The following is a 25,364-nucleotide window of genomic DNA, read 5'->3' as shown; positions in this document are numbered from 1 at the left end:
CAAAACAGATAGGTACAGAAGTCAATCACATGTATGTACTTTACTTTTCATACCTACGCTCGGCGGTCGCTCTAGGGTTGCGAACTATGGCTTATGCACAAAAAACTATCGTGGTAGTGGCACTCGTATCTATAGAAGGGCGGGCTCTGCCAGTCAACCACCAGGCTCAAAACTTTACTCAAGAAACTTGTGTACAGAGTGAGGCGCTGCCGTCTCTTCACAAGATGCGGCTCGCGCGGAGCGGCGCGGTATCCCGGCAGTGGGGCGTGCTGTGCTGCGCGCTCGCGCGGCACGCGGACGGCGCGGCCGCCGTGCTGGCGCTCCGGCCGCGCGCGGCGCCGCTGGCGGCCGTGGCGCACGCGGCCTGCCATCCCGAGCTGAGACCCAAGTTCCTCAATGACCGTGAGTACCTTATGCCTTCGGCCAGACGAACATGTACGTATTTGCTCCTGTGATTAACGCTGGCGCAGCGGCAGTGCTGGGTCGAAAGCCACGCCCGGCGTCGCTGGCCGCCGTGGCGCATGCAGCGTGTCATTACACTACGTTACTCCTCCGGTTCATTAAACACTAGAAAAAATATGCAGTAGGTATATTCCAAAATATAATCACCCATATCTCTTGTATACAGCTACTTTTGGGATTTGCTTAGCTTAGGTTAGCTTTTGGGCCATCCAAGCGGCCGCTAGCGGCCACTGTGAGTCTCACAAGTAGTTACAATTCATTTGTAGTATGCCTCTTTCGCACTTATGAAGTATTCATAATCGTGATGGCTTCGATCCCTTTCGCACGATTCAATTAAGCGTAACCGTCATTCTAGGTAGACTAGACCTGAAGGACCGATACGGTTATTTAAGGTCCGACCACACCGCTGCTTAAAAAACGGTCGTAAGTGTACGGTTTTTATCGCATGCTCCACTCACCGCTGCTCAAAAACCACTGACGTCACCGTTTTTTAAGCAGGGGTGTGGTCGGAGTTCAATTAATCTGCCCAGATGTCATACAAGATACCCAGAAAAACTCATACTCACATGAGGAGGTGTATTAAGAAAAATCAATTAAGAATAAGTAATAAGTGTAATAAGTAAGAGTTGAGAGAGCGAAAGAGAGAGAACTAATGATTTAAATCTACATTCTGTGTTAAAGTTAACAGTACACCAATCCGTAGTTCCCGAAAATTTAAATACACTTCGTTCACAGTTGACGTCATTTGAATTATTCTAAAGAAATACTATATTGTATAATGAATACGTTTTCGTTTGTCTTTTCAAGGTTGCTTTTGACAGCTGTGACACACAATTATAATAACACACTGGGAAACATAATTTACTGGACATTTAATGAGTTGTGTCATTCTATGTATGAATATTTAGTTTTTTTAATAGTCTGACTCGGTTCAGCGTGCTCATAATTCATGACATTCTGTATTTGGCAGCCCATAATTCAACTTATTAGGTACATACATAGGTACTCATATTTCATTTAGAACGTACTAGAAACTAGTGAGTAGTATAAACTCTATATTTTTAACCGACTTCCAAATCTCAAAGAAGGAGGTTATCAATTCGGTTGTATGTTTTTAACCGACTTCCAAATCTCAAAGAAGGAGGTTATCAATTCGGTTGTATGTTTTTTTTTATTTTTTTTATTTTTTTTTTATTTTTTTTATGTTTGTTACTCCATAACTCCGTCATTACTGGACCGATTTTGAAAATTCTTTTTTTGATTGAATGTATATGCATACAGATTGGTCCCGTTTTTGTCAAAACCCAGTTCTGATGATGGGATCCATGAGGAATCGAGGGAACTCCTCAAATCTTAAAGGCATACACATAGTGATTTTTGGTTTTTTATCAACGAATCAAGCATATACATCCAAAAAAGTGACATTTGATGAAGTGGAACTGCTGATGATGATCAGAACGGAACTCTTCAACGACGCATAGTTCACGGTTGGCGATTTGTCCTCTTCGTTATGTTTGTTAAGCAAGTTAAGTTTTTAAGCCACATTTTTGTCAAGCTCGAGTTCTGATGATAGGATCCATGAGGAATCAAGGGAACTCCTCAAATATTAAAGGCATGCGTATAGAGATTTTTGTATTTACATCAGAAAATCAAGCATTTTCATTAAAAACTGTCGCATTTAATGAAGTGGAATTGCTGATGATGATCAGAACAGAACTCTTCAACGACGCATAGTTCACGTTTGGCGATTTTTCCTTTTCGTTATGTTCGTTAAGCAAGTTAAGTTTTTAAGCCACACTTTTGTCAAGCTCGAGTTCTGATGATGGGATCCATAAGGAATCGAGGGAACTTCTCAAATCTTAAAGGCATACGTATAGAATTTTCTGTATTTTCATCATAAAATCAAGCATTTACATTAAAAACTGTCGCATTTGATGAAGTGGAACTGCTGATGGTGACCAGAACAGAACTCTTCAACGACGCATGGTACACGTCTGGTGATAACGAATTTCGATTTTGACTTGGACTGGGACCCGGACTCGGACTCATACCCGGACCCGGACCTGGACACGGATCCAGATTCGGACCCGGACTCGGACCCGGAGTCGGATCCTGGCTCGGAACAGGACTCGGATCCGGTCTGGGATCCGGACACGGACACGGACCCGGCCTCGGACCCGGACTCGGACCCAGACTCGGACCCGGGCTCGGACCCGGACTCGGACTCGGACTCGGACTCGGACCCAGACTCGGACCCGGACCTTGGCCCGGAAAACCACTATGACACCTTAACTAAATAAACCACTATGATTACCTACCATAAAATGTAGGTATAAAGTATGATGATGCCAATCTTACTAACCCCTGCCGCTTAAACCCCCGTACACCGCACCGCATGCGCCATTAAGTGGGTTAAATTAGGTTTGAACTGCGATCCTCACAGAACCGAACAAGGGTTAGGTTAGGTTGAAACTGAGAGCCTTACAGAAACGGAATGCTACTTGAAAAGTGGGTTTGATTAGGTTCGAACTGCGATCCTCACAGAACCGAACTGCTATCTGAGAAGTGGGTTAGGTTAGGCTAGAACTACGACCCTAATGGCTCCTCTACACGATGGGCCAACGCCGGCCACTCCAAGGGACGCATTTATGCGTTAGAGGGAGCAAGTAATATTGCTATCTCATTCTACCGCAAGGCTGCGTCCCTTGGAGTGGCCGGCGTTGGCCCATCCTGTAGAGGAGCCATTACAGAAGCGAAATGCTAGTAGAAAAGTGGGTGGTTTTACCTCCGTTTCTACATAGTGTACTATCTACAATAATCTTTCACCGGCCCCCAAAGAAGTCGGTTTTTTTTTCTTAAAAATTATTATTATTTTTTTTTTTTTTATGTTTGTTACTCCATATCTCCGTCATTACTAGATCGATTTTGAAAATTCTTTTTTTGATTGACTGTATATGCATACAGATTGGTCCCGTTTTTGTCAAAACCCAGTTCTGATGATGGGATCCATGAGGAATCGAGGGAACTCCTCAAATCTTAAAGGCATATATATAGTGATTTTTGGGTTTTTATCAACAAATCAAGCATATACACCCAAAAAAGTGACATTTGATGAAATGGAACTGCTGATGATGATCAGAACAGAACTCTTCAATGACGCATAGTTCACGGTTGGCGATTTGTCCTCGTCGTTATGTTTGTTAAGCAAGTTAAGTTTTTAAGCCACATTTTTGTCAAGCTCCAGTTCTGATGATGGGAGCCATGAGGAATCAAGGGAACTCCTCAAATCTTAAAGGCATGCGTATAGAGATTTTTGTATTTACATCAGAATCTCAAGCATTTTCATCAAAAACTGTTGCATTTGATGAAGTGGAACTGCTGATGATGATAAGAACAGAACTCTTAAGCGATGCATAGTTCACGTTTGGCGATTTTTCCTTTTCGTTATGTTCGTTAAGCAAGTTAAGTTTTTAAGCCACATTTTTTGTCAAGCTCGAGTTCTGATGATGGGATCCATAAGGAATCGAGGGAACTCCTCAAATATTAAAGGCATACGTATAGATTTTTTTGTATTTTCATCATAAAATCAAGCATTTACATTAAAAACTGTCGCATTTGATGAAGTGGAACTGCTGCTGATGACCAGAACAGAACTCTTCAATGACGCATGGTACACGTTTGGTGATTACGAATTTCGATTTTGACTTGGACTGGGACCCGGACTCGAACTCATACCCGGATCCGGTTCGGACCCGGATCCAGTTTGGACTCGGATCCGGATTCGGAGCCGGACTCGGAACCGGACCCGGACTCGGATCCGGACTCGGACCCGGTCTCGGACCCGGACACGGACCCGGACTCGGACCCGGACACGGACCCGGACTCGGACCCAGACTCGGACCCGGACTCGGACCTGGACTCGGACCCGGACTCGGACCCGGACTCGGACCCGGACTCGGACCCGGACTCGGACCCGGACTCGGACCCGGACTCAGAGCCGGACTCGGACCCAGACCCGGACTCGGACCCTGACTCGGACCCTGACTCGGACCCGGACTCGGACCCGGACTCGGACCCGGACTCGGACCCGGACTCGGACCCGGACTCGGACCCGGACTCGGACCCGGACTCGTACCCGGACCTTGACCCAGAAAACCACTATGATACCTTAATAAACAACTATGATTACCTACCATAAAATTAATGTAGGTATAAAGTACGATGATGCCAATCTTACTAGCCCCTCCCGCTTAAACCCCCGTACACCGCACGGCATGCGCCATTAAGTGGGTTAGGTTAGGTTTGAACTGCGATCCTCACAGAACCGAACAAGGATTAGGTTAGGTTAGAACTGCGAGCCTTACAGAAACGAAATGCTACTTGAAAAGTGGGTTTGATTAGGTTCGAACTGCGATCCGCACAGAACCGAACTGCTATCTGAGGAGTGGGTTAGGTTAGGCTAGAACTACGACCCTCATGGCTCCTCTTCACGATGGGCCAACGCCGGCCACTCCAAGGGACGCATTTATGCGTTAGAGGGAGCAAGTGATATTGCTATCTCATTCTACCGCATGGCTGCGTCCCTTGGAGTGGCCGGCGTTGGCCCATCCTGTAGAGGAGCCATTATACAGAAGCGAAATGCTAGTAGAAAAGTGGGTGGTTTTACCTCCTTTTCTACATAGTGTACCATCTACAATAATCTTTCATCGGCCCCCATGGAATGAATGAGAATGAGAAATCGTTTATTATCAATTCAGTTCAATTAGTGGTTACATCTTTTTATTCCCGTAGGATTGTGTCGGCTAACTTGTGTCTATGGAAGATCTGTGTTAGCTGGAGGTGTCGTGTCACAGGTGTAGAGTTAAAGATGTTAGTGGTGTATATTTACTTAATTCTAAGGGGACGAGGAGCCGCTGCCCCTCGGGGCCAGCGTCTCATGTCTTTATTTGGTGCATATAAGATTTCGCCTATTCTATTATTTGTTAATAGTGGGTTATGTTCGCCGTGAGCTAGGTAAGCGTCCCCTGGTGTATGGAGGTCTTCAATACCAAGAGCTGCGATTCTGTCCAGCATTCTGTGATTTAAATCAGCGGCGCGAAGGTGCCACGCTTCAAGGTCGCTAATTTCCCAGAGCGTTTCCGTGGGTAGACGTCTTGAGAACTGGCCAGCATTCTTGAGCGCCATCCTATATTGTCTCTCAATTTTTTGTAAGTTTGAATTGCTGTACCTTGATAATAGCTGCACCACTCCGTAATCCATGATAGGTAGGATGCAAGCTTGAATGATTGCTAACTTAACTTCTACATTGGTTTTGGCATTAAAGCCTATGATGGGTCCCAGAGCACCTCTAACTTGCTTTAACCGTTTGACAACTTTGTCTGTTTGCGGGTTCATTTTGAGCGTTTTATCAAAGATGACTCCTAGATACTTTATGCATTTTTTATAAGCGAACGTCTGGTTTTTTATCTTAACCATTGGTTTATATTTCTTCTTCTTCGTGAACATTATACATTCTGTTTTGTCGACGTTGCATTTCAAACCCCATCTATCATAGTAGTTTACAATGGTTTCTGCCGCCCACTCCGCTCTCATGGTAGCGTGATCGGGGTTCGTAGCTCTGTTTAGGATACATAAGTCATCCGCATACTGGGATAGTTTCAGACCTCGAATCCTATCGTGACTATCCCATATGTCATAGACGTATAGGTTGAAGATGACGGGGCCGAGGATTGATCCCTGAGGCACCCCATGCGGTAGTTTTTTTATTTCTCCATTCATAGTGCGAAATTTACCTATCAGCAATCGATCTTCTAAGTAGTTTTCTAATATTTTTATAATGTTGTTGGGAGCGTCAGCGTTCTGTAACTTTTTTATTAGGCCTTTATGGTTAATTGAGTCGAATGCTTTGCTTAGGTCCGTGCATATCATAGATACACTTTCACCAAGTGCAAGTGCATCTGTTATAATTTTTCCAGTGCGGAGAAGCTGTGTAGCGGTCCCTCTGAACCTGGTGAAGCCGTGTTGAAATGGCGGCTGCATCTTGTCTACTATGCCTTGTACCCTTGAGAGTATGAGCCGTTCACATAGCTTTCCCATTATATTGAGTAGCGTGATTGGTCTGTAAGAGGTAGCTTCTTTATGGTTTTTGCCTGTTTTGTGAAGGAATATGCATTCACCCACCTTCCATCGTTTCGGGAAATAACCTGTAGTCAAGACATAGTTTGCTATCGGCTTGAAGGCTGTGATAAAAACTTCTCCACCCAGTTTCAAAGCATCCGCTCTTATTTGATCCGGTCCAGGAGCTTTTTTGTTCTTGAATTTCCTCAGTTCTAGACGTATCTCTTTTGTAGATGTCCTGTCCAATGGTTCGAATGGGGTGGTTTTCTCTGAACCCTCATCATTTGGGTTTATCTCGGCTTCTTTGACAATAGCCGCATCGACAAGCGCGTCTATTGTGGAAGTCGGTTTTTTTTTCTTAAAAATTATTATCATATTGTTTTCAAAAAATAAAGAGGTCATCTAAGTAGACGTTCAGTGACGTCTCATTTATTTTTTTATTATGTGGGTGTGTAGCACTAAGGCTGTGCTTTTATTATAAGTTAACACCACCTAAGAAACTCTCAGTAAGATCAACCGTAAGAAGTTGAAGCATAATAAGAATAACATTTGACAATTCTATAAGTCATTGTCGAAACTTACATATTTTAAAAAATAACAACCTACTAAAACCCGTCCCGGGCTGCCCCCGACGCAAAGGTGCCTATCACGCTCGCTGCGTTGGATTGCGACAGCCTTTGCATACTTGCTTGAGAGTAAACGATATACACCCATAACATGTTGTGTTCTGGTATCAGCGGCTCTAGAGCCACTTGAGTTTACTTGTCGGTGCAAATTGGTTAAGATTTAGCAGTCTTTGTTTTACTCGTCTCTGAAACTTACTACCTGTACATATGAGAGAAGATCGGTCGGCAACCATTATCCATCATACTATTATACTTGTCCATCACTTAGCAGTCACTCGCGAAGCGAATGTTTCTTTGAACGACAACCAAACGACATTTACGTACAAACCAAATATGCACAGAACATGCTTTTGCTAGGCAACAAAGCAAACACTATTGAAGGTTATTTGAGAAACCTTGTAGCTAAATTTGCTTGGTTTGGCTTTGCCAGTCGCTTGTCCGTAATTGTCCAAATATTTGAAATGCATCTCTTGCATTGGTAAAGCAAACAAAAAGATACAAATTCGTCAACTCACATACAATACAGCCTCAACTCTTGTTGATGCGCGATAATGTTGAAAATAAATCTTGTTAAATAGCAGCAAACGAGCATTTTAAGAGTACTTTAAGTTTAAAGTTTATTTTTGCTTCCATACAATATATTGGTTTACTTAGCATTGTTATTGAGAGTCGGCCGTGTAGCCAACAATGCCAACATGCCAATCGCTTACTCTCCGTAGCGATCGAAACGCAACTGTCGCTGTCGCACTAAATATGGAAGAGTGATAGATAGACACAAAGCGGTTCGTTGTCGAAGCGATAGCGATTGTAACCTTGGCTAGACCGGCTCACTGTCTACTGTTAAGTCTGAAGACTTCGCTAAGAGTAATAAATATTGAAACATTCTAGCGGAACTCCTGGAGATGCTGACCGGTAGCCTGCTCACGGGGGACACCGCCGACATCGTGTCGGCAGCCCGTGCAGTGTGGGCCTTGGCTGCTAATAACCACAAGGTACGTGATAGTAGTAGAAGACCACCGGTGGACGGGCAGCAGCGTCCCTCAAATTCGGTGTACTCGACTGCGATCGCCAACCCGCCTGCCAAGCGTGGCGATTATGGCATTCACCCCCCTTATGGGGGCCCCTTATGGCAGGGCTATGTTCAGCAGTGGACGTCTTATGGCTGAGATAGGGACTTGGGACTTTGCTGCTTGTGGCGACGCCGAAATGATAGCTCTAACCATGTAATTGTGTGAGAATACGTAATTCACTTGATAGATTTAACTGCCTTCTAGATTGATGTGCCTAATCTAGTAATCATGAGCTGATTTTTTATTGACTAAATTAAATTAAATAATAATAGAAACACAGCTACTTATATTACCCCTTCGCTGGGTACATGTGTTATCGAATCCTTTTGCGGTTTTCCGTCGCCACGTTCTAAATTGTACCAACGCGCATTATTACACTCGGTGTCTCAGTGTGATTCTTATACGAATATAGGTACGTTAAGTATACGTATGATGATCCACCCACAAGATGGACGGACGACCTTGTTAAGGCCGCCGGAAGACGCTGGATGCGGGTCGCTTCCAACCGGTACGAATGGAGGTCCAAGGGGGAAGCCTATGTTCAGCAGTGGACGTCTTATGGCTGAGATGATGATGATGAAGTATACGTATGGATTATGGCCGCTTCTCAATCAAAACCTTGAGAGCCCTGCATAGAGACTAATTTATATTTATTTAAGTAATAACAAAAGTCACCACGTATCAACGTCTTTATGTCATAGCCATAAGATCGAATTTGGCACATTTATTTAACTACATCTACAATTCGCAGGCGAAACTTCTTCTAAGAAGCGCGCGAGTCCCGCTAGCAGTGCATTCAGCGCAGCAGCGTTTGCAAAGGAGTACGGATCCCGCGGCGCCGCGCGCGCTGCAACTCATCGCGTACACACGTTCCGTGCTGCAAACCACGTGACCACAACATTTATTAAATTTACAGGTAGGTTAGTTATATACTTGGTCAAGCAGATCTTGCCAGTAGAAAAAGGCAGCAAATTTGAAAAATGTAGGCGCGAAGGGATAGCGTCTCATAGAAAATTTTAATTTCGCGGCTTTTTCTACTGACATTTGCTTGACCATCTATAGTTATACTCTATCCACGTTTACGAGCTAGTATAGCGTTCTTTCTTTTGGACTTTTGTAGGTATGCAGATGAAAGGGACAAAAAAGGGCAGTGGGCGTAAACAATGGCATCTCGCTGTCCGGCACGGCTTACATGCCGTCGCTTCGATTTTTTTTATAGCTATAGTTTCGTAAACGCTCTTAATTTACTATGGGAAATATTCTCGAGCATTTCCCATACAAAAGGGGGAACGTTCTCGAGAACGGCATAACTCTTCAGGTAGGGCCACAGACAAATCATCCTCTAGACTTAGCATAGTCGCGCGACCCTCTCTGCCACGCATACGGTAATTTTACTCCATGTTCGAGTCGAAAGTGTCTTTGTGTGACGTCCGTGAACTCGTTCGTCGTTTGAACGGACCAATCACGGCACGGGACTTCGCTTACCTCGTCCCGCGCACCCCCGCATTTAAAGTACTAACTTCGAGGTCTTTGAGCTATCTCCATGTTATAAGGTTTTTGTATATTTTTGTACAGTGGTAGTACCTGGTAAAACAATCTTATTAAACACGAAACAAAATACCGGCCCCCTTAAAATGTAAGCCTGAAAAGCAATAAGTTCATAGGTACATTAAACCCCATAAAGACTAAGTATAGTGTGTAGCTTTCAAATAGAGCTGGACGGCTAATCCTATTGTCTATTGTTAAGTAAAACCGCTCGTGCCACGTGCCACAACCACCTGTATAAAAAATACTTACTTCGGTTACTGAGCCGGCAAGTCGAACGCTATAGAACCAGTCTAAAATGTGTCATAGAGATGCGTAACGGAGGTTCGTTACCGGAGAGCACACCTACACTGGTTTTTTGAGCGTTGGACTAGCCCGCGCTCAGGTGCCAAATAGAATATTGAAGACCATTTTTTGCAGATAAGTAGCACGTGCGGTTTAACTTAACAATAGTCAATAGGATTAGCCGTCGAGCTCTATTTGAAAGCTATACACTATACCCAACTATTCGGTTTTACGTAATACAGTCAACAAAACTCCCAGCTGTACATCGGTGGACCTTATGCCTTTTGTAATAAGGTCAACCGATGTACAGCTGGGAGTGTTGTTGACTGTGGCCCATTTTATAAAGCTACAAGTTACAATTTACAAGCGGAAGTCTCTTTCTAACCCTATGTTTTAGAACGAGACTTCCGCTTGTAAATTGTAACTTGTAGCTTTATAAAATAGGCCACTGTACGTAACTATTGTCTTTCTTTGATATATGTATTACACTTTTAAAACTAATAATTAGACATAAGAAGCGACATAGCCGCTTTATCATAGAAACGGCCACACAAAACACGACGCAATTTTACGAGCGCTGTTATTCATTTTTATTATCATCATTAACAGCACCGGCTCCGCAGTTATTATGTCCCCGATGTTTTGTGATCCTAGGTATTGGAGGTGCTTAAAATTAATGTCTGAATGTCTTTTAACAACGTTGTTTTTACAGGAAATCGTTAGACTTTTACAGCGTTAGTACGACGTTTTTTTTTTTCATTATTATTATTATCACTAGGTACAGTCAAGTGTAAAAATATAGGTATATAGACAACTTACTCAAAAATATGTCTCATAGTTCTTAATTCGCTGATATAAGAGCTATGGGACATATTTTTGACTTGACTTTACAACTACTGTAGACACAATTATAGTACTCTTCTAATTAAAATAAGTAGTAAAACAACAGGCCTAATTACTAGTAGAATTATGGCCTTAATTTAAGCCAAACATGGGTGGCGATGGTGATGGTGGGTTACACCGGCCGCAACTGAAATTTAATACCTTAACGAAGATGTAATCCTGTAGGTGTATTTGTCATACTACTTCGGTCAATATCAGTACTTTTTGTACTGAGACTGACTGAAATAGCAAGACACGTTCGTTCGTTTCCGTAAATAAACGAAGGAAAACAATTATGCACTATATACATCTGTAACTTGTAGGTATGAAACTTGTTTACAAGCATTTAAAAACTATTATTTTGTTTCAGCTTAAGATAGATGCCGTTAGTTGTCTACAAAAGTCTTCAACTTACGTCTGCTGCTGCTGTGAGCGCTAATTTGACGTATGCCGATTATTTGGTGAAAACGCTTTTATTGTTGGCGCGTGTACAGTCGATGTCAAAGCTATGTTTACACTTTTCGCCTTATTACAAAGGAGTAAGGTGCTGTCAACTACCCAAGGGAGCCCAAACTCAATGCGGTTTAATTTTTTCACCTGGAGTTCCTTTAATTGCCTTTCGACTCAATTATTAGATCAGCCAATGTTAGTATACCATAATTGAATCGAGGATTAGTTAAAAAAATACAACGCATACGCACGTGATAAGATGCGTTGTCCGATACCTATTACAAACATTGTAAAAGTTGACGTGTCAAAATGTTTATTAAAACAATATAATGTGTTAAAATATTTCAAGATGTAAAAACTATGTAGTTGTAAATTGACCGTTAAAGTGCGGATGCTTATATACTTAGTTAAACGATGTTGACTTAGTAAACAGTATTCAAATTGTAATGTGACGTATGATATGATGTGTTGTTAAATTGATCTCATGTGTGACATACACTTAGCCGAGCATTTAGTATGTGTTTGATAAAATTGTTTTCAAATAAATGTGTAAAATATTGTATAACATTTTCATTTGGTTCCTCCACCCTTTTGTTGTCTAATTGTAATCCTATATACAAAGTGTCAAACCAATATTGTAACGTCTTGACAATAGATTCATGTAACAAATGGATATACATATATTATTTTAATTTGTGAGTATGCTATAGGTACGCTACGATATATCTAATAGCATGTACAGCAATCTTAGTCATTAATAGGCTGAAACATCACCTTGAACTATGAACACCTTTGACTATGTTGCTGACTGTACATCAAGGGATATAAACGCATTCACGGCCAGCGACCCGCTCACCTGGGCCCTGTTTCACCAACGTGACAGGTGCGACATTTGTCGACATCACTGTTACTGACGTCACCGGCCTCCATAGGCTACGGTAACCGCTTACCGTCAGACGGGCGGTGTGGTTGTTTGCCACCGACATGTTAATTAAAAAAAACTCCACTATATCGCCAGTTTAAGTACTTATTTTGCGAAGCTAATGACAATTGTCACAAGAAATACGACAATTGTCACGAAATTCCGACACAGAACTCATTTGCTGTCAAGAATTACCGAAAGTTCTTTGAAACTTGTGACAATTGTCATCATTATCATCATAAACACCACAAGAGAAATACCTGTTTTTTGCCGATATAACATATATTTTTTTAAATAATACAATGATGGTGACAAACAGGAATACGGCCCGCTCGATGGTAAGCGATAACCGTAGCCCATGGATGCCTGTGACGTCAGCAACAATGAGAATTGTCGAATTGTCGCACCTGTCACGTTGGTGAAATAGGGGCCTGGTTTTATATTCGTAGGCGCGTTTCGCTACAAAAGCGGATAAACCACGTAATTGGCTACGAACTACGAATAAAGCGCGCGCTGGCAGAGAATAACGTAATGATACTCGTAGTTGTTGATTTTCGGTTGCTAAGTGATTATCTCCTACATATGACCTGCGATAACGAAGTTTGTTCTGATCAGCTTTTAGACATATTATCTACATAACTTTGTTGTGTAAATTAAATAATGTAGGTTCCTAAATATGACTTAACGAGCAAGTACATAATAAAAAGCTACAAATGAATAACCTAAATCGATTTTGATTAACATAATTTGTAATACATAGTTTACGAGTAGAATAAGGAAAACGGGTGTAATACGATAATTTAATTTCCTTGAGCAAAGCTGACTACAACAACATGGCTACGTAGGTGACCTTGGAGGATATAACCAATTAACCGTAGGTGACAGTTAAATGTGTTAATTGTAAAACACAAATCCAAACAGGATATGAGGGTCTACATAAAAAGTTGATTAATTTTTTCTAGTAATGTATTGATATGCGTTACCATTATGTTTTCACTACACCAGCTCGTAAAAGTCCTTTATTGAGAAAAAAATAGTAAAGTAGAATATAGTAAAGTAGAACATAGAAGTAGAATGTAGAATAAGATGCAGATTTTGAATGATAAATATTGAAAAGCAATCGTTTTTAAAGTTTTACTGCCTTTTCTCACGTTTAGGTGTGGTGAAAAACTGTGTTTAACTCTTAAGTACCTACCCTCGTGCTTTTATGACGTTTTTTTTATTTTTTGCCATTTTTATTTATTATGATTTTTTTGCCACTTTTGTATTATTTCTACTCAGAATCACGAGCTCTTTCGATCCTAATGGGATAAAAAATGTCCCAGAGTTTTTTTCCTATTGTGGTACTTTTCCCCATACACTTTGTATTGGCGGTAACAAGAAGGAAAGTTTGAAAAATGTATGAAAATTTTAGGACACTTTTCATCTCCTATAAGGATGAAAAGAGCTCGCGATCCTGACTAGAAATAATATTGGCAAAAAGGTCACAATATATAAAATTCCAAAAAATAAAAGAAACGCTCTTATAACGCTCAAGATTCCACTTTTTGAAACACTCTTTAAGCTTGCGAATTTAGGAGTTTTTCAACTTGCCCGGGTATCAATATTGACACGAGGAAATAAACAACAACTTTGCTGTAAAATAAATAGAAGCCACAAAGACTTGAAATAAAATAAACGCCATAAACATAACCAATAAATTTAATTATTACCTACCTACATATTTTTTATATGCAGAGACTTGTCAGTTTGACGTAGGTTAGTAAAATTAATGGTAGGTAGAAGTTGCACAAACATGCATGGACTCATATTTGATGCAAACGTAAACAGTATAGGTTTAAACAGGTATTGTGCATTCGCTGCTCGTTCGATTTATGCGATTACTGATTGCCGATGGTTTACTTTATTATTGTTTACTTACGTAGGTAAGACTATAAATAAACTCATCAAGTGCCTCGGCTTACCCGCAGTACGGGTATTGTTCGCGGAGCACTGTCGGCTCTCTTCGATATATGTTGCAGTATCGTCCGCGATAAGGCAAAGGGCGCGCTCACTCGCGAGGGGCCAATACAAACTTAGTACGGGGAAGTTTGCTTTGCTCATTATCGGCGAGCGTAAAGCGATAATCCGCGTGTGCGGGCGCCGGCGGTGTCGCGTCAGTGCGGTCGCGTTGCCCCTACCCGCCGCGCCCGCGCGCGTCTTCCTTCGCGAAACGATCAATAAGGAACAATGGATCGCCGGGGCGGCCGCGGCCGGCGGTCCAGAGCCTCCCGTGTTTGACCGCGAGTGTGTGTAACAGTGGGCATGTCATCGTTCAGTTTCCCGCCGGAGAGGTACTCGGCGGTGTACGATGGGAAGAGCGAAGCTAACGTAAGTAAGGCGCGTGGCCACCGGCGCAGCGCCGGCGCACTTATCTGCGCACGGACAAGGTCGCGACGCGGTCCGCACTACGGTGCATTCAACTCGATCGGCATCAATATTTACGCGATCATTACCGGCTCGCGGTCTAACCCTACGCCTACCCTCCCTCCAAGACGGCACTCTAACATTGTTATTTAATGTCATTCATCTCGTAGATAGGGAAGGTAACCTGTCCCACATCTAAGCAAGACGGAAACAACCAATAATTATAATTTCTAAGATCTCATAAGTTTAACTCTGAACGTACACAGAGTGAATGAAACTTTACTAATACCTTCTAATAAGGTTGAATATAATTTCGGCAACAATAACCATAACGCGTAGTACGTAGTATTATTAGGTACATACCTACTAAAACGTTGTTTGCAATAAGCCGATTAAAGTTAGGCGCGCTCGTTTTGCGTATGGAGCACGCACCTCGGCCTCAGCCACATCTGCTTTGTTCCTTCGGTTCAATTGTTTCGCCAAGGTTAACTATGCTATACATCGGTTATGTTATCACATATACGGTTCGTTAAGTATTTCTTAGGAAACATGACCAATTTGACTTCAAACAGGTTGTTCACACTTAACCGCTAATATGTTCTTTAGTTTTCTTGGTGATATTTTCTGCCCACTTAACTCATTAAGTCAATTATATATAGGTAAAGGACTTGTTTTTGATTATACCTTCTCAAGACGATTTAAAGAAGACTTGCTGCAATACGAGATGAGAATTGTCTCTATAGATCTAATAGTTGTATGTGTATTTTAAACTTTAATAATCATTTTTATTTTGTAACGAATTACAAAAGGGATGTTCCTATTTTTAACTTTCAACAGAACAACTATTATGTAGCAATCTACGGTAAGAGATTGAAGAAGGAATAGAGAAAGTGGGAAAGTAGAAAAAACCAATGAAAAGTTGTCTTCGAAGACACCTCCACTCCACCTGTCACAGAATATGTAGGTAATAGTACTTACCATACAGAAAGGAAGCTTCCTACAAAACCGAAGTTTGACAGTGGTTCAGGGACGAATCATGCTGTACCTTTCAAAATCATGGCACTATCCCTTTTGGCTAATTAGGGTTGTCAAAATTCAAGTAAGTAATTATCTGTGGTTGAGCACCTGTTGAGCACCCAAAGGGACGTCAAGTTGTACCAACCCTAATTATTGCTCTGAGCAATGTTGAGCCGAACGGAGTCGAGAATGCCCGAACTCTCTAGTTACCTACCCCGGCCCGTGTGACCTAAACTAATTGTCGACAGGGCACCGCCGCAATCGTCGAGGCCGTCGAAGTATTGAGTCCGACTTCAGGGCGATCCAGTTCTACTTCACTCTTCAGCTGCTTCCATTGTGCGGTAGGTTTACCTTTCATTTAAATAACACACAAGGTGTTAAAGTCTGGAAATAACAAGCATGATGCCAACTATAATTTATTCCTATGCTCTCTGTGACAGTTATAAGTTATAAACTTAGAAAAGAGTGGATGCTCGATTATTTTTAACCGACTTTATAATTCCCAAAAAGATTTATTTATTATATGGTTTTCAAGCCATTTAGAAAATTATCATTGGTTGTTTGAATGTGGTGGTGTGTATTCTTACAGATTGGTCCCAGTTTCGGCAAAATCTAATTCTGATTATGAGATATCCAGAGACCTGAGGATTAGAGAGACCTCCTGAAATCTTGTAGGCATATATATATATATATATATTATATAGTGCTCTTTGTATTTTAATCAACAAATCAAGCAAAACTACACATTACAAAAGAAGTCCCCCGCCGCGTCTAATTAAATAAATATTCATTAAATAGTAGCGCATTGATGGCTTTTCCTCTTGACCGCGGCGACAGGTGATTGGTCGAATTCATTACAGTTGGCTAAAGCGTTTTGTAAGAAGTCATTATACCAGATACCTACTCCTGAATCGGGACTCGGGAGCCCATTAGTAAAAACCGGGCAAGTGCGAGTCGGACTCGCGCACGAAGGTCTCCGTACCATAAAGCAAAAAAAAAAAACGGAAAAAAATGCAAAAAGAAAACGGTCACCCATCCAAGTACTGACCACGCCCGACGTTGCTTAACTTTAGTCAAAAATCACGTTTGCTGTATGGGAGCCCCACTTCAATCTTTATTTTATTCTGTTTTTAGTATTTGTTGTTATAGCGGCAACAGAAATATATCATCTGTGAAAATTTCAACTGTCTAGCTATCACGGTTCGTGAGATACGAGACGGACGGACGGACGGACGGACGGACAGCGAAGTCTTAGTGATAGGGTCCCGTTTTACCCTTTGGGTACGGAACCGTAAAAAGTATGCGATTTCGGTTTGGTATATGAAGTCTTAATTCAACCACATGAATGTCGACGAGTACAAAAAACTTTGAATACTCAACATAAATTTATCTATTTTACAGATCCCGAAACAAATCAAATGCATACGCAAACAGAAAAATGAAGCTAAATATAAGGTAAGATATTCATATCTCATTTATTTATTTTTCTTCTTAGGCTAGGTAATTTATAATATGAATATAAAAGTAAAATACAAAAACACAAACAAAACAATAAAAAATAAGTATAAACACATTATAAATAATTTTTAAGAAAAAAAAACCGACTTCTATGGGGGCCGGTGAAAGATTATTGTAGATGGTATACCTACTATGTAGAAAAGGAGGTAAAACCACCCACTTTTCTACTAGCATTTCGCTTCTGTAAGGGTCGTAGTTCTAGCCTAACCTAACCCACTTCTCTGATAGCAGTTCGGTTCTGTGAGGATCGCAGTTCAAACCTAACCTAACCCACTTAACGGCGCATGCGTTGCGGTGTACGGGGGTTTAAGCGGGAGGGGCTAGTAAGATTGGCATCATCATACTTATATACTTACACATTTTATGGTAGGTAATCATAGTGGTTTATTTAGTTAAGGTATCATAGTGGTTTTCCGGGTCAAGGTCCGGGTCCGAGTCTGGGTCCGAGTCCGGGTCTGAGTCCGGGTCCGAGTCCGGGTCCGAGCCCGGGTCCGAGTCCAGGTCCGGGTCCGGGTCCGAACCGGATCCGGGTATGAGTCCGGTTCTGGGTCCGAGTCCGGGACCCAGTCCAAGTCAAAATCGAAATTCGTAATCACCAAATGTGTACTATGCGTTGTTGAAGAGTTCTATTCTGGTCATCATCAGCAGTTCCATTTCATCAAATGTGACAGTTTTTAAAGTAAATGCTTGATTTTATGATGAAAATACAAAAAAATCTATGCGTATGCCTTTAATATTTGAGGAGTTCCCTCGATTCCTTATGGTTCCCATCATGAGAACTCGAGCTTGACAAAAATGTGGCTTAAAAACTTAACTTGCTTAACAAACATAACGAAGAGGAAAAATCGCCAAACGTGAACTATGCGTCGTTGAAGAGTTCTGTTCTGATCATCATCAGCAGTTCCACTTCATCAAATGCGACAGTTTTTAATGAAAATGCTTAATTTCCTGATGTAAACACAAAAATCTCTATACGCATGCCTTCAATATTTGAGGAGTTCCCTCGATTTCTTATGGATCCCATCATCAGAACTCGAGCTTGACAAAAATGTGCATTAAAAACTTAACTTGCTTAACAAACATAACGAAGAGGAAAAATCTCGAAACGTGGACTATGCGCCGTTGAAGAGTTCTGTTCTGATCATCATCAGCAGTTCCACTTCATCAAATGCGACAGTTTTTAATGAAAATGCTTAATTTTCTGATGTAAATACAAAAATCTCTATACGCATGCCTTTAAGATTTGAGGAGTTCTCTCGATTCCTCATGGATCCCAGCATCAGAACTCGAGCTTGACAAAAATGTAGCTTAAAAACTGAACTTGCTTAACAAACATAACGAAGAGGACAAATCGCCAACCGTGAACTATGCTTCGTTGAGGAGTTCCGTTCTGGTCATCATCAGCAGTTCCACTTCATCAAATGTCACTTTTTTGGATGTATATGCTTGATTTGATGATAAAAACCCAAAAATCACTATATGTATGCCTTTAAGATTTGAGGAGTTCCCTCGATTCCTCATGGAACCCATCATCAGAACTGGGTTTTGATAGAAACGGGACCAATCTGTATGCATATACATTCAATCAAAAAAAGAATTTTCAAAATCGGTCCAGTAATGACGGAGATATGGAGTAACAAACATAAAAAATAAAATAAAAAATAAAAAAAATAAAAAAAATAAAAAACATACAACCGAATTGATAACCTCCTCCTTTGGGATTTGGAAGTCGGTTAAAAACCTAACTTAGGGTGCCGCCAGCAGCGGGGCAAGGTTCAAGCTATACCGGTGGTCAGGGCTGCAGAGAGAGGAACCGGCGGACTACGAGTATCCGCGCCGTGTCCAAGATCACCTCCTTCTGCATCTGACCCTATCCAACCACCTAGCGAGAGTCTCGCAAGATGTTGTACGAGACTTTATTCATTTCATTATTCAGTTTTAATAATTCCGCAACTGTTTACATGCACCTTTAATTAAGGTTAATACCTATAGGTATGTGTGGCGTTATGAATCAAAGGACGTGAGTTATGTATTATAATTCGGCAAATATTTGAGGGTCATTGTTTGACAATCAATGATTCACGGTAAGGCCGTGGCATGCGCCTGTTTTTGAGTGCCGGAACATATTAAAAGATCGCACTTTTATACCAATATTGAGTATATATTAGTCCTTTTGGAATTGCACAAGAATACGAATGTGATTAACCGGCTCTTGATGGCAATAAGCAAATATCTCTGGAAACGTTGGGATTTCCCACAAATATTAATATTTGGCACTTGGTTAAGTGCGGATACTAAGTCGTTCTAAGGCTAGTGGATTAGTTAAGGATTGAATATATAAGTTTTAGTCGATGAGTAAAAATAGGTGGGATTTGTTTCACCCCACTATCTTGGTAATCTTATCTTAATGATCTATCGTTTAAAATCTGGGGGAAAACGCGGATATAGCGTGAAAAAGGAATTAGCTGTGAGACAATACAATTCTTTATTGCTCACCAATATGAAAAAGAACATGATAAACATACATTACGTTAAAGGCGTTAACTTGGATTAAATTTGGCAGAGCACTGGTGAAAATCTCGCAGCACTTAGTATATACATACCTATAGTGCTACGACTTTTATAATACCTACCTACACATCCGCGCCGAACAACTAGGCAGGTCAAATTTTAGGAAATCTTTTGTAATTTAAGAACAAATTATGTATTTGCAAAACTCTCACCAACAGTTGTATAATTCCAATGTAACTACCCGTAATAATCAATAATTTATTTTCTTCTTCTTCCTTCCTCACTAACTTCCTATAAATGCTATATTAGTTATAAGTACCTAGTCGAGCTGTGTCGCCTTAACAACGATAGGTATGCCAGCGTAGTGTCATCTCACCTCACCCTCCTCTTTACGTAATGGCTCCTCTACACGATGGGCCAGCGTCGGCCACTCCAAGGCACGAATTTATGCGTTAGAGGGAGCAAGTGATATTGCTATCTCATTCTACCGCATGGCTGCGTCCCTTGGAGTGGCTGGTGCTGGCCTATCGTGTAGAGGAGCCATAAGGTTGGATTATTATGATCAGAGCTCGACAGTCGTCACTTATGTCAAGTGTAGATATTAATATAGATACACCTTAGAAAGAGATATTAAAATAAAACTTTATTAATTATAATTTAACTAAAATGACAATGCCTTAGTACAAATAAACTTTAATAGTAGCATATGGATGGATATACATATTATTTGAAGAGGTTTACAAAAAAAGCTTGCTATAAAATTCATTTGTTTTGATGGTGACTTCAAGAATAGATCGTAGCAGAAAGGCAGCCTGAATAAAATAATTAATTTAGTTATTAAATTACACCACATATACCATCGAATGACAAGGCATGTCCATGTTGTGCAAACTCTGAAAACAGCTCACCCCCGCCGAGCTCTGATTATGATAGTGCATTGGTTTAAAGAAGAAGCATATCTTGCAGTGGATCATTACATAATTTATAGACGTACATTACTGAGTGTTTACCTGATATTTATAATTTGTTCAAAGACGACACGGAATTTCACATTTTTTTGACATGTTTGATTATTTAAATGTGGGTATTCCCAATACCTCTTATACATATGAACTTTATGTTTCCTTGGCATGTTTTGAATAAAAGGGTTGCATATTTTCGACCTGTAATAGTTCTACCAAATATAATATAAGAAACAGTAGTTACCATTTAAGTAGTTATATATGTAGTCCTCCATGTCGTGTCCGACAACGGCGACCTTTACAATTCCTGATGAGTACGTATCTGGCTCGCAAAACCGAACTTAGTTTTAAATGTCCGATCGCACTACTTAAGTAGTTAGTAAAGGTACCTATATAAATCAAATAAATAGGGATGTTTCCTCTACTTAAAATAAATTATTTCACACCGTACACGAAATAAAGCACCAGATAATAATTAGAAAAACATAGGCAGCAGTTATTTTTAAGCACTATAGTTTGTTTTTTTAAGCATTAGAAAGAACTTCGCAGAAGTAAGCTTGTAATTCCAAATCCGACACTTATAGCGGTAATAATTTGAAGTAAATTATATGCATTGACCATGCTACATTAGATAAGTCAATAATTATTAACAATAAAAGATTCTGATAAAAACTGCACGCTTGCTTCTGTGGAGTTCTTTCTAATGCTAAAAAAAACGAACTATATTTCTATTTGATATATCGGATTGAAATATATAAAGTAGGTGAGTTGACTGTGACGTCACTACATTCGTTTTCATATAAATTCCATATTAGCAAATCGTTTTGACAGTTCTAAAAAAGAAGCTGATTTGACTAGTAGGAATGTAGCCTATTCACAATGTAGGTACGAGTAATCGTTGCTCTAATCTAATAGGAGTGACGGCAGCATGGTTTGATCCCCTAGGACGTTCTCTCTTAAGTTGAGCAAATGATCATGGCTACAGCAACACACGCTAAAAGCACTGACTGCATCAGCGAAATCAGTATACCCTGTCCGATTTCTAAGATCAAGTTCGCCATAGATCTTGATCTTAGAAAAGGGGACAGACTATACTGAAATATATTTTCGAGCGTAACTAATTCGGCCCTTTTACTCATTGCGAAATCATGGACAAACGAATATACATATCTATAAAATCACTTAATTAAACAGGCACTAACGCGTTACACAGTTTGACTAAGGTGATTTTGATTTTGAAGAGCGGGGCTTCCTGTCACAGGTATCATACATACTTACTAGGAAGTCCCAACCATTAATGGGTTATGTTGTATACTATTTAACGAAATAAATGCTTTTTGATTTTTTTTTTGATTTGATTTGATTTTAACTTGCGGATGGCGGATGGCTCATCTCAAAAGATTGCCCGCTCCAGCAGGGCAGAGCTCGGAACCGGTATTTTTTAAAAACCCCGAAATATTTAGCCCAATATTTTGAATTATTTTATGCTCTTTACGTAGGACTGAATCAAGTATTTAGGTAACGAGTTTGTATTATTAGATTGTCCCATTAAAAGTGTAATAATAAACCAAAGAACGAAATAATACCGGTAGTTTTATATGGAGCAAATACCGGTTCCTGAACCCTGCTCCAGGGAAAAGTTTCACAGTATAGGTATTGTTTGTTTGTTTTCATTCGTGACATGTAACTTTATCTCTCGTAAGTAAAGCCCACTAGCTCTTAGCGTTGCTAATAAGTATGTTGCATCATGAGTTATGTTATGTCAATGTAAGTAATGATCGTGGCATTTCGCTTGAGCGTAATATTTGTTGTCTGATTGATGTTTAGTCTATTAGCTATCTATGGAGTCGCTTCGACACACGTCATATATATTATACTTCCTGTGTATGAGTAAATACAACCACACTCACTATTCTAGCGATAATTATATTTGCTTTAGTAAATATTTACGAATGCGAGTTTATATACATTGAAAGATATATGACACGTTACATCCATTTCATTTCACCTAGTGATTGCTGTCATGTTACAGCTTAGCGGAGCATGGCAAGGGTATATACGATTTATCAGATAAAGTAATAGTGGATCAGCCACAAGCTCAGCATGACTATTGTACATATCCTCCTGAGGCTCAGCCATACAAATGAAAACCCTAAAATTTGGCACTGAAATTTGAACCTATAGTGCATGGAATAGAGTTGATTTTTACTTGTTTGAATATTTACCGAAACAAAAGAAATGCAACTCTCTTCTTTGACCTATGGTTTAAATTTCATCGAACTGTAATAGAAATAGGTACTATAGGTAGGTATAGGACACCTTGGGCCTTAGGAGGGTATTGGTCTTACAAAAGTTACAAACCACTTGTGTCGCTTCTTAAATAACTGCGCCATTGCATTAGTCGTGTGAAAACTTATTACTCTTGTTCATCTTTTTACGAGTTTGTTTTTAATTTTTTTATGAGTTAGTATTTATAGAGTTAGCCCTACGTACACCGCGACTCAAACTATCCTCATGTGAAATTGTACTTTAAACGTAACATTAAAACATTATTTTTCTCTCTCTCAGTTGCTTATAGGTTAGCTGGAAGAGATCCCATAAGAGGATAAGTTCACCTTTGTACACATTTACTGTATTATCTCTGTGTTATGCACTTGTTTTGTGCAATAACTTTGCATGAAAATACAATATCACACCTGATATTTTGATCACGAAACGTGACCTTCGGTGCCCGAAACTGTTGCGATTTCTCCGGTCACAGAACTCTGATCGCATTTCCCTGCCACATGAAAAATGGGAGAATGTATAATAAGATAATATATGCGCGGCGGTGACTGACCTCCTGAAAGAGACTCACGTGCGTTACACGGGTCACTCACGCACGCGAGAGATTAGTTAATTTTATTTACTTACCTACCTTATTTTTACGTATAAAGCCAATTTCCCCTGTATTTAAATACTAAAGGGTCTCCATGGAACCCATCTAAGTATGCCACACAGAATTGTAATTGTAACTTAAGAATTTTTCTCTCATCCAGAAACGATTTTTTCCCCACCTACGTGTATACACGATCGATTCGCGGGGTGTATGGCCTTTTGCGAGGAATTGGCGGGAAAACTATCACGTGCAGCCTGCAGAATTAAAAACATTTTTCGTCTCCTGATTTAAAAGATTTTGCCTCAAATTCATTGTATAAATTATGTTCTCCCTAACTTCGAACGGACACATAAAAATTCACCTTATCACCTAGCATAGGAAATTTATGTTTTTTTTTTTCAATTTGATCGCGATAATCAGTCATAACATAACCATAACTATTTCCTGAGAGACATCACATTCGATTATTATTTAACGATAAAGGCTTCCTAAGCTAGTTAGTAGGTACATATATATATTGTATCTGCCTACAAGTATAATAATTATGAGCAGAATGTCCCGGGTTTGAATCCTGGTGAGGGCATTTATTTGTGTGTTTATCACGATTATTTGTTACAGAGTTATCAATGTTTTCTACCGATATTTTTCAACTTTATTGCGCAAAACAATAGGCGAACTTAATTACATTCTTCTAATGTAAATTATACGAAATATGCTATGCGTACCTATTACGTACCTTGGGCTCATACATTTTTAGGGTTCCGTACCCAAAGGGTAAAAACGGGACCCTATTAACTTCTACTTCGCACTTTACTAAGACTTCACTGTCCGTTTGTTTGTCCATCTGTCTGTCACCAGGCTGTATCTCATGAACCGTAATAGCTAGGCAGTTAAAATTTCCACAGATCATGTATTTCTATTGCCGCTATAACAACAAATACTAAAAATAGAATAAAATGAATAGTTAAGTGGGGCTCCCATACAACAAACGCAATTTTTTTCTGTTTTTTTTTTGCTTTGAACCCTTCGTGCGCGAGTCCGACTCGCACTTGGCCGGTTTTTTCTTTTAACTGAACCTACTTCCTATTTATAAACTACGCAGACCGCTAGCTGCGCAGAGTTATTAAGCACGCTAAATGCGAAGTAGTCAATTTATATGCTCATTCTGTATGTGGAGTATGGCAGATAAGCAGGCCTGAGGCAGCGCTTGCGAGAGGTCAGTATTGACGTCAATGGAGTCACGTGGTCCGAGCGCGCAGGCGCGGCGCATCCTGCGCCCACGCCGGTGCCGCACACATGCCACCTTCCTGCTATTTGGATTTAAAATTTTCTAGAATTAGCATAAATATTGAGATTATTAGCTGAGAATGCACCCGGAATAACGCCCGGATGAAAGAGAGACGGGAATATCATAACTAATTAATTCAAGGGTCAACTTTAACAAACAATTATAGTTGAATAATACAATAACTGTCCCCAAGTTCAATACGTAAATATACGAGTATATGTATATATACTAGAGTCCGGTAGGTACTAGTACTTCTATTTATTAGTGACCGCGACTGAAGGTTCGTTTTTGGCAGGTTTCCCCCGGATTTTCCCGGCGATTCCCCCCGGTAGGCCTAAACTGTATTTTCAGCATTGTCCAAACGTTTTTTTAAACTACGTCGCTAGCAAACAAGCATACAGTACTGGCAGGCGTGGCTCACTCCG

At 40.4% G+C, this 25,364-nt stretch overlaps 2 protein-coding genes and 1 long non-coding RNA gene across 3 annotated transcripts in view; 2 read left to right on the top strand and 1 right to left on the bottom strand.

Moving 5' to 3' along the window:
• The window catches only part of LOC134665246 (rotatin-like), a 70,593-nt gene extending 58,595 nt beyond the window's left edge, over nucleotides 1–11,998 (top strand). The window contains exons 31-34 of the mRNA XM_063522131.1: nucleotides 198–402; nucleotides 8,094–8,197; nucleotides 9,027–9,191; nucleotides 11,358–11,998. Coding sequence (XP_063378201.1) covers nucleotides 198–402; nucleotides 8,094–8,197; nucleotides 9,027–9,167 — 450 coding nt within the window. The 3' untranslated portion in view covers nucleotides 9,168–9,191; nucleotides 11,358–11,998. The remainder of the gene's footprint in view (nucleotides 1–197; nucleotides 403–8,093; nucleotides 8,198–9,026; nucleotides 9,192–11,357) is intronic.
• Nucleotides 1–25,364, bottom strand: part of LOC134665252 (uncharacterized) — a 183,528-nt gene that overhangs the window by 5,027 nt on the left and 153,137 nt on the right. The window lies entirely within an intron of this gene.
• The window catches only part of LOC134665233 (inositol-trisphosphate 3-kinase homolog), a 111,422-nt gene continuing 100,409 nt past the window's right edge, over nucleotides 14,352–25,364 (top strand). Inside the window, exons 1-3 of the mRNA XM_063522111.1 lie at nucleotides 14,352–14,729; nucleotides 16,031–16,123; nucleotides 17,184–17,237. Of these exons, the coding sequence (XP_063378181.1) occupies nucleotides 14,664–14,729; nucleotides 16,031–16,123; nucleotides 17,184–17,237 (213 nt within the window). The 5' untranslated portion in view covers nucleotides 14,352–14,663. The remainder of the gene's footprint in view (nucleotides 14,730–16,030; nucleotides 16,124–17,183; nucleotides 17,238–25,364) is intronic.

Source organism: Cydia fagiglandana, chromosome 6 (genome assembly GCF_963556715.1).
Source record: "Cydia fagiglandana chromosome 6, ilCydFagi1.1, whole genome shotgun sequence".
Taxonomy (NCBI): Eukaryota; Metazoa; Arthropoda; class Insecta; order Lepidoptera; family Tortricidae; genus Cydia; species Cydia fagiglandana.
This window is presented reverse-complemented; position numbering and strand designations above follow the sequence as displayed.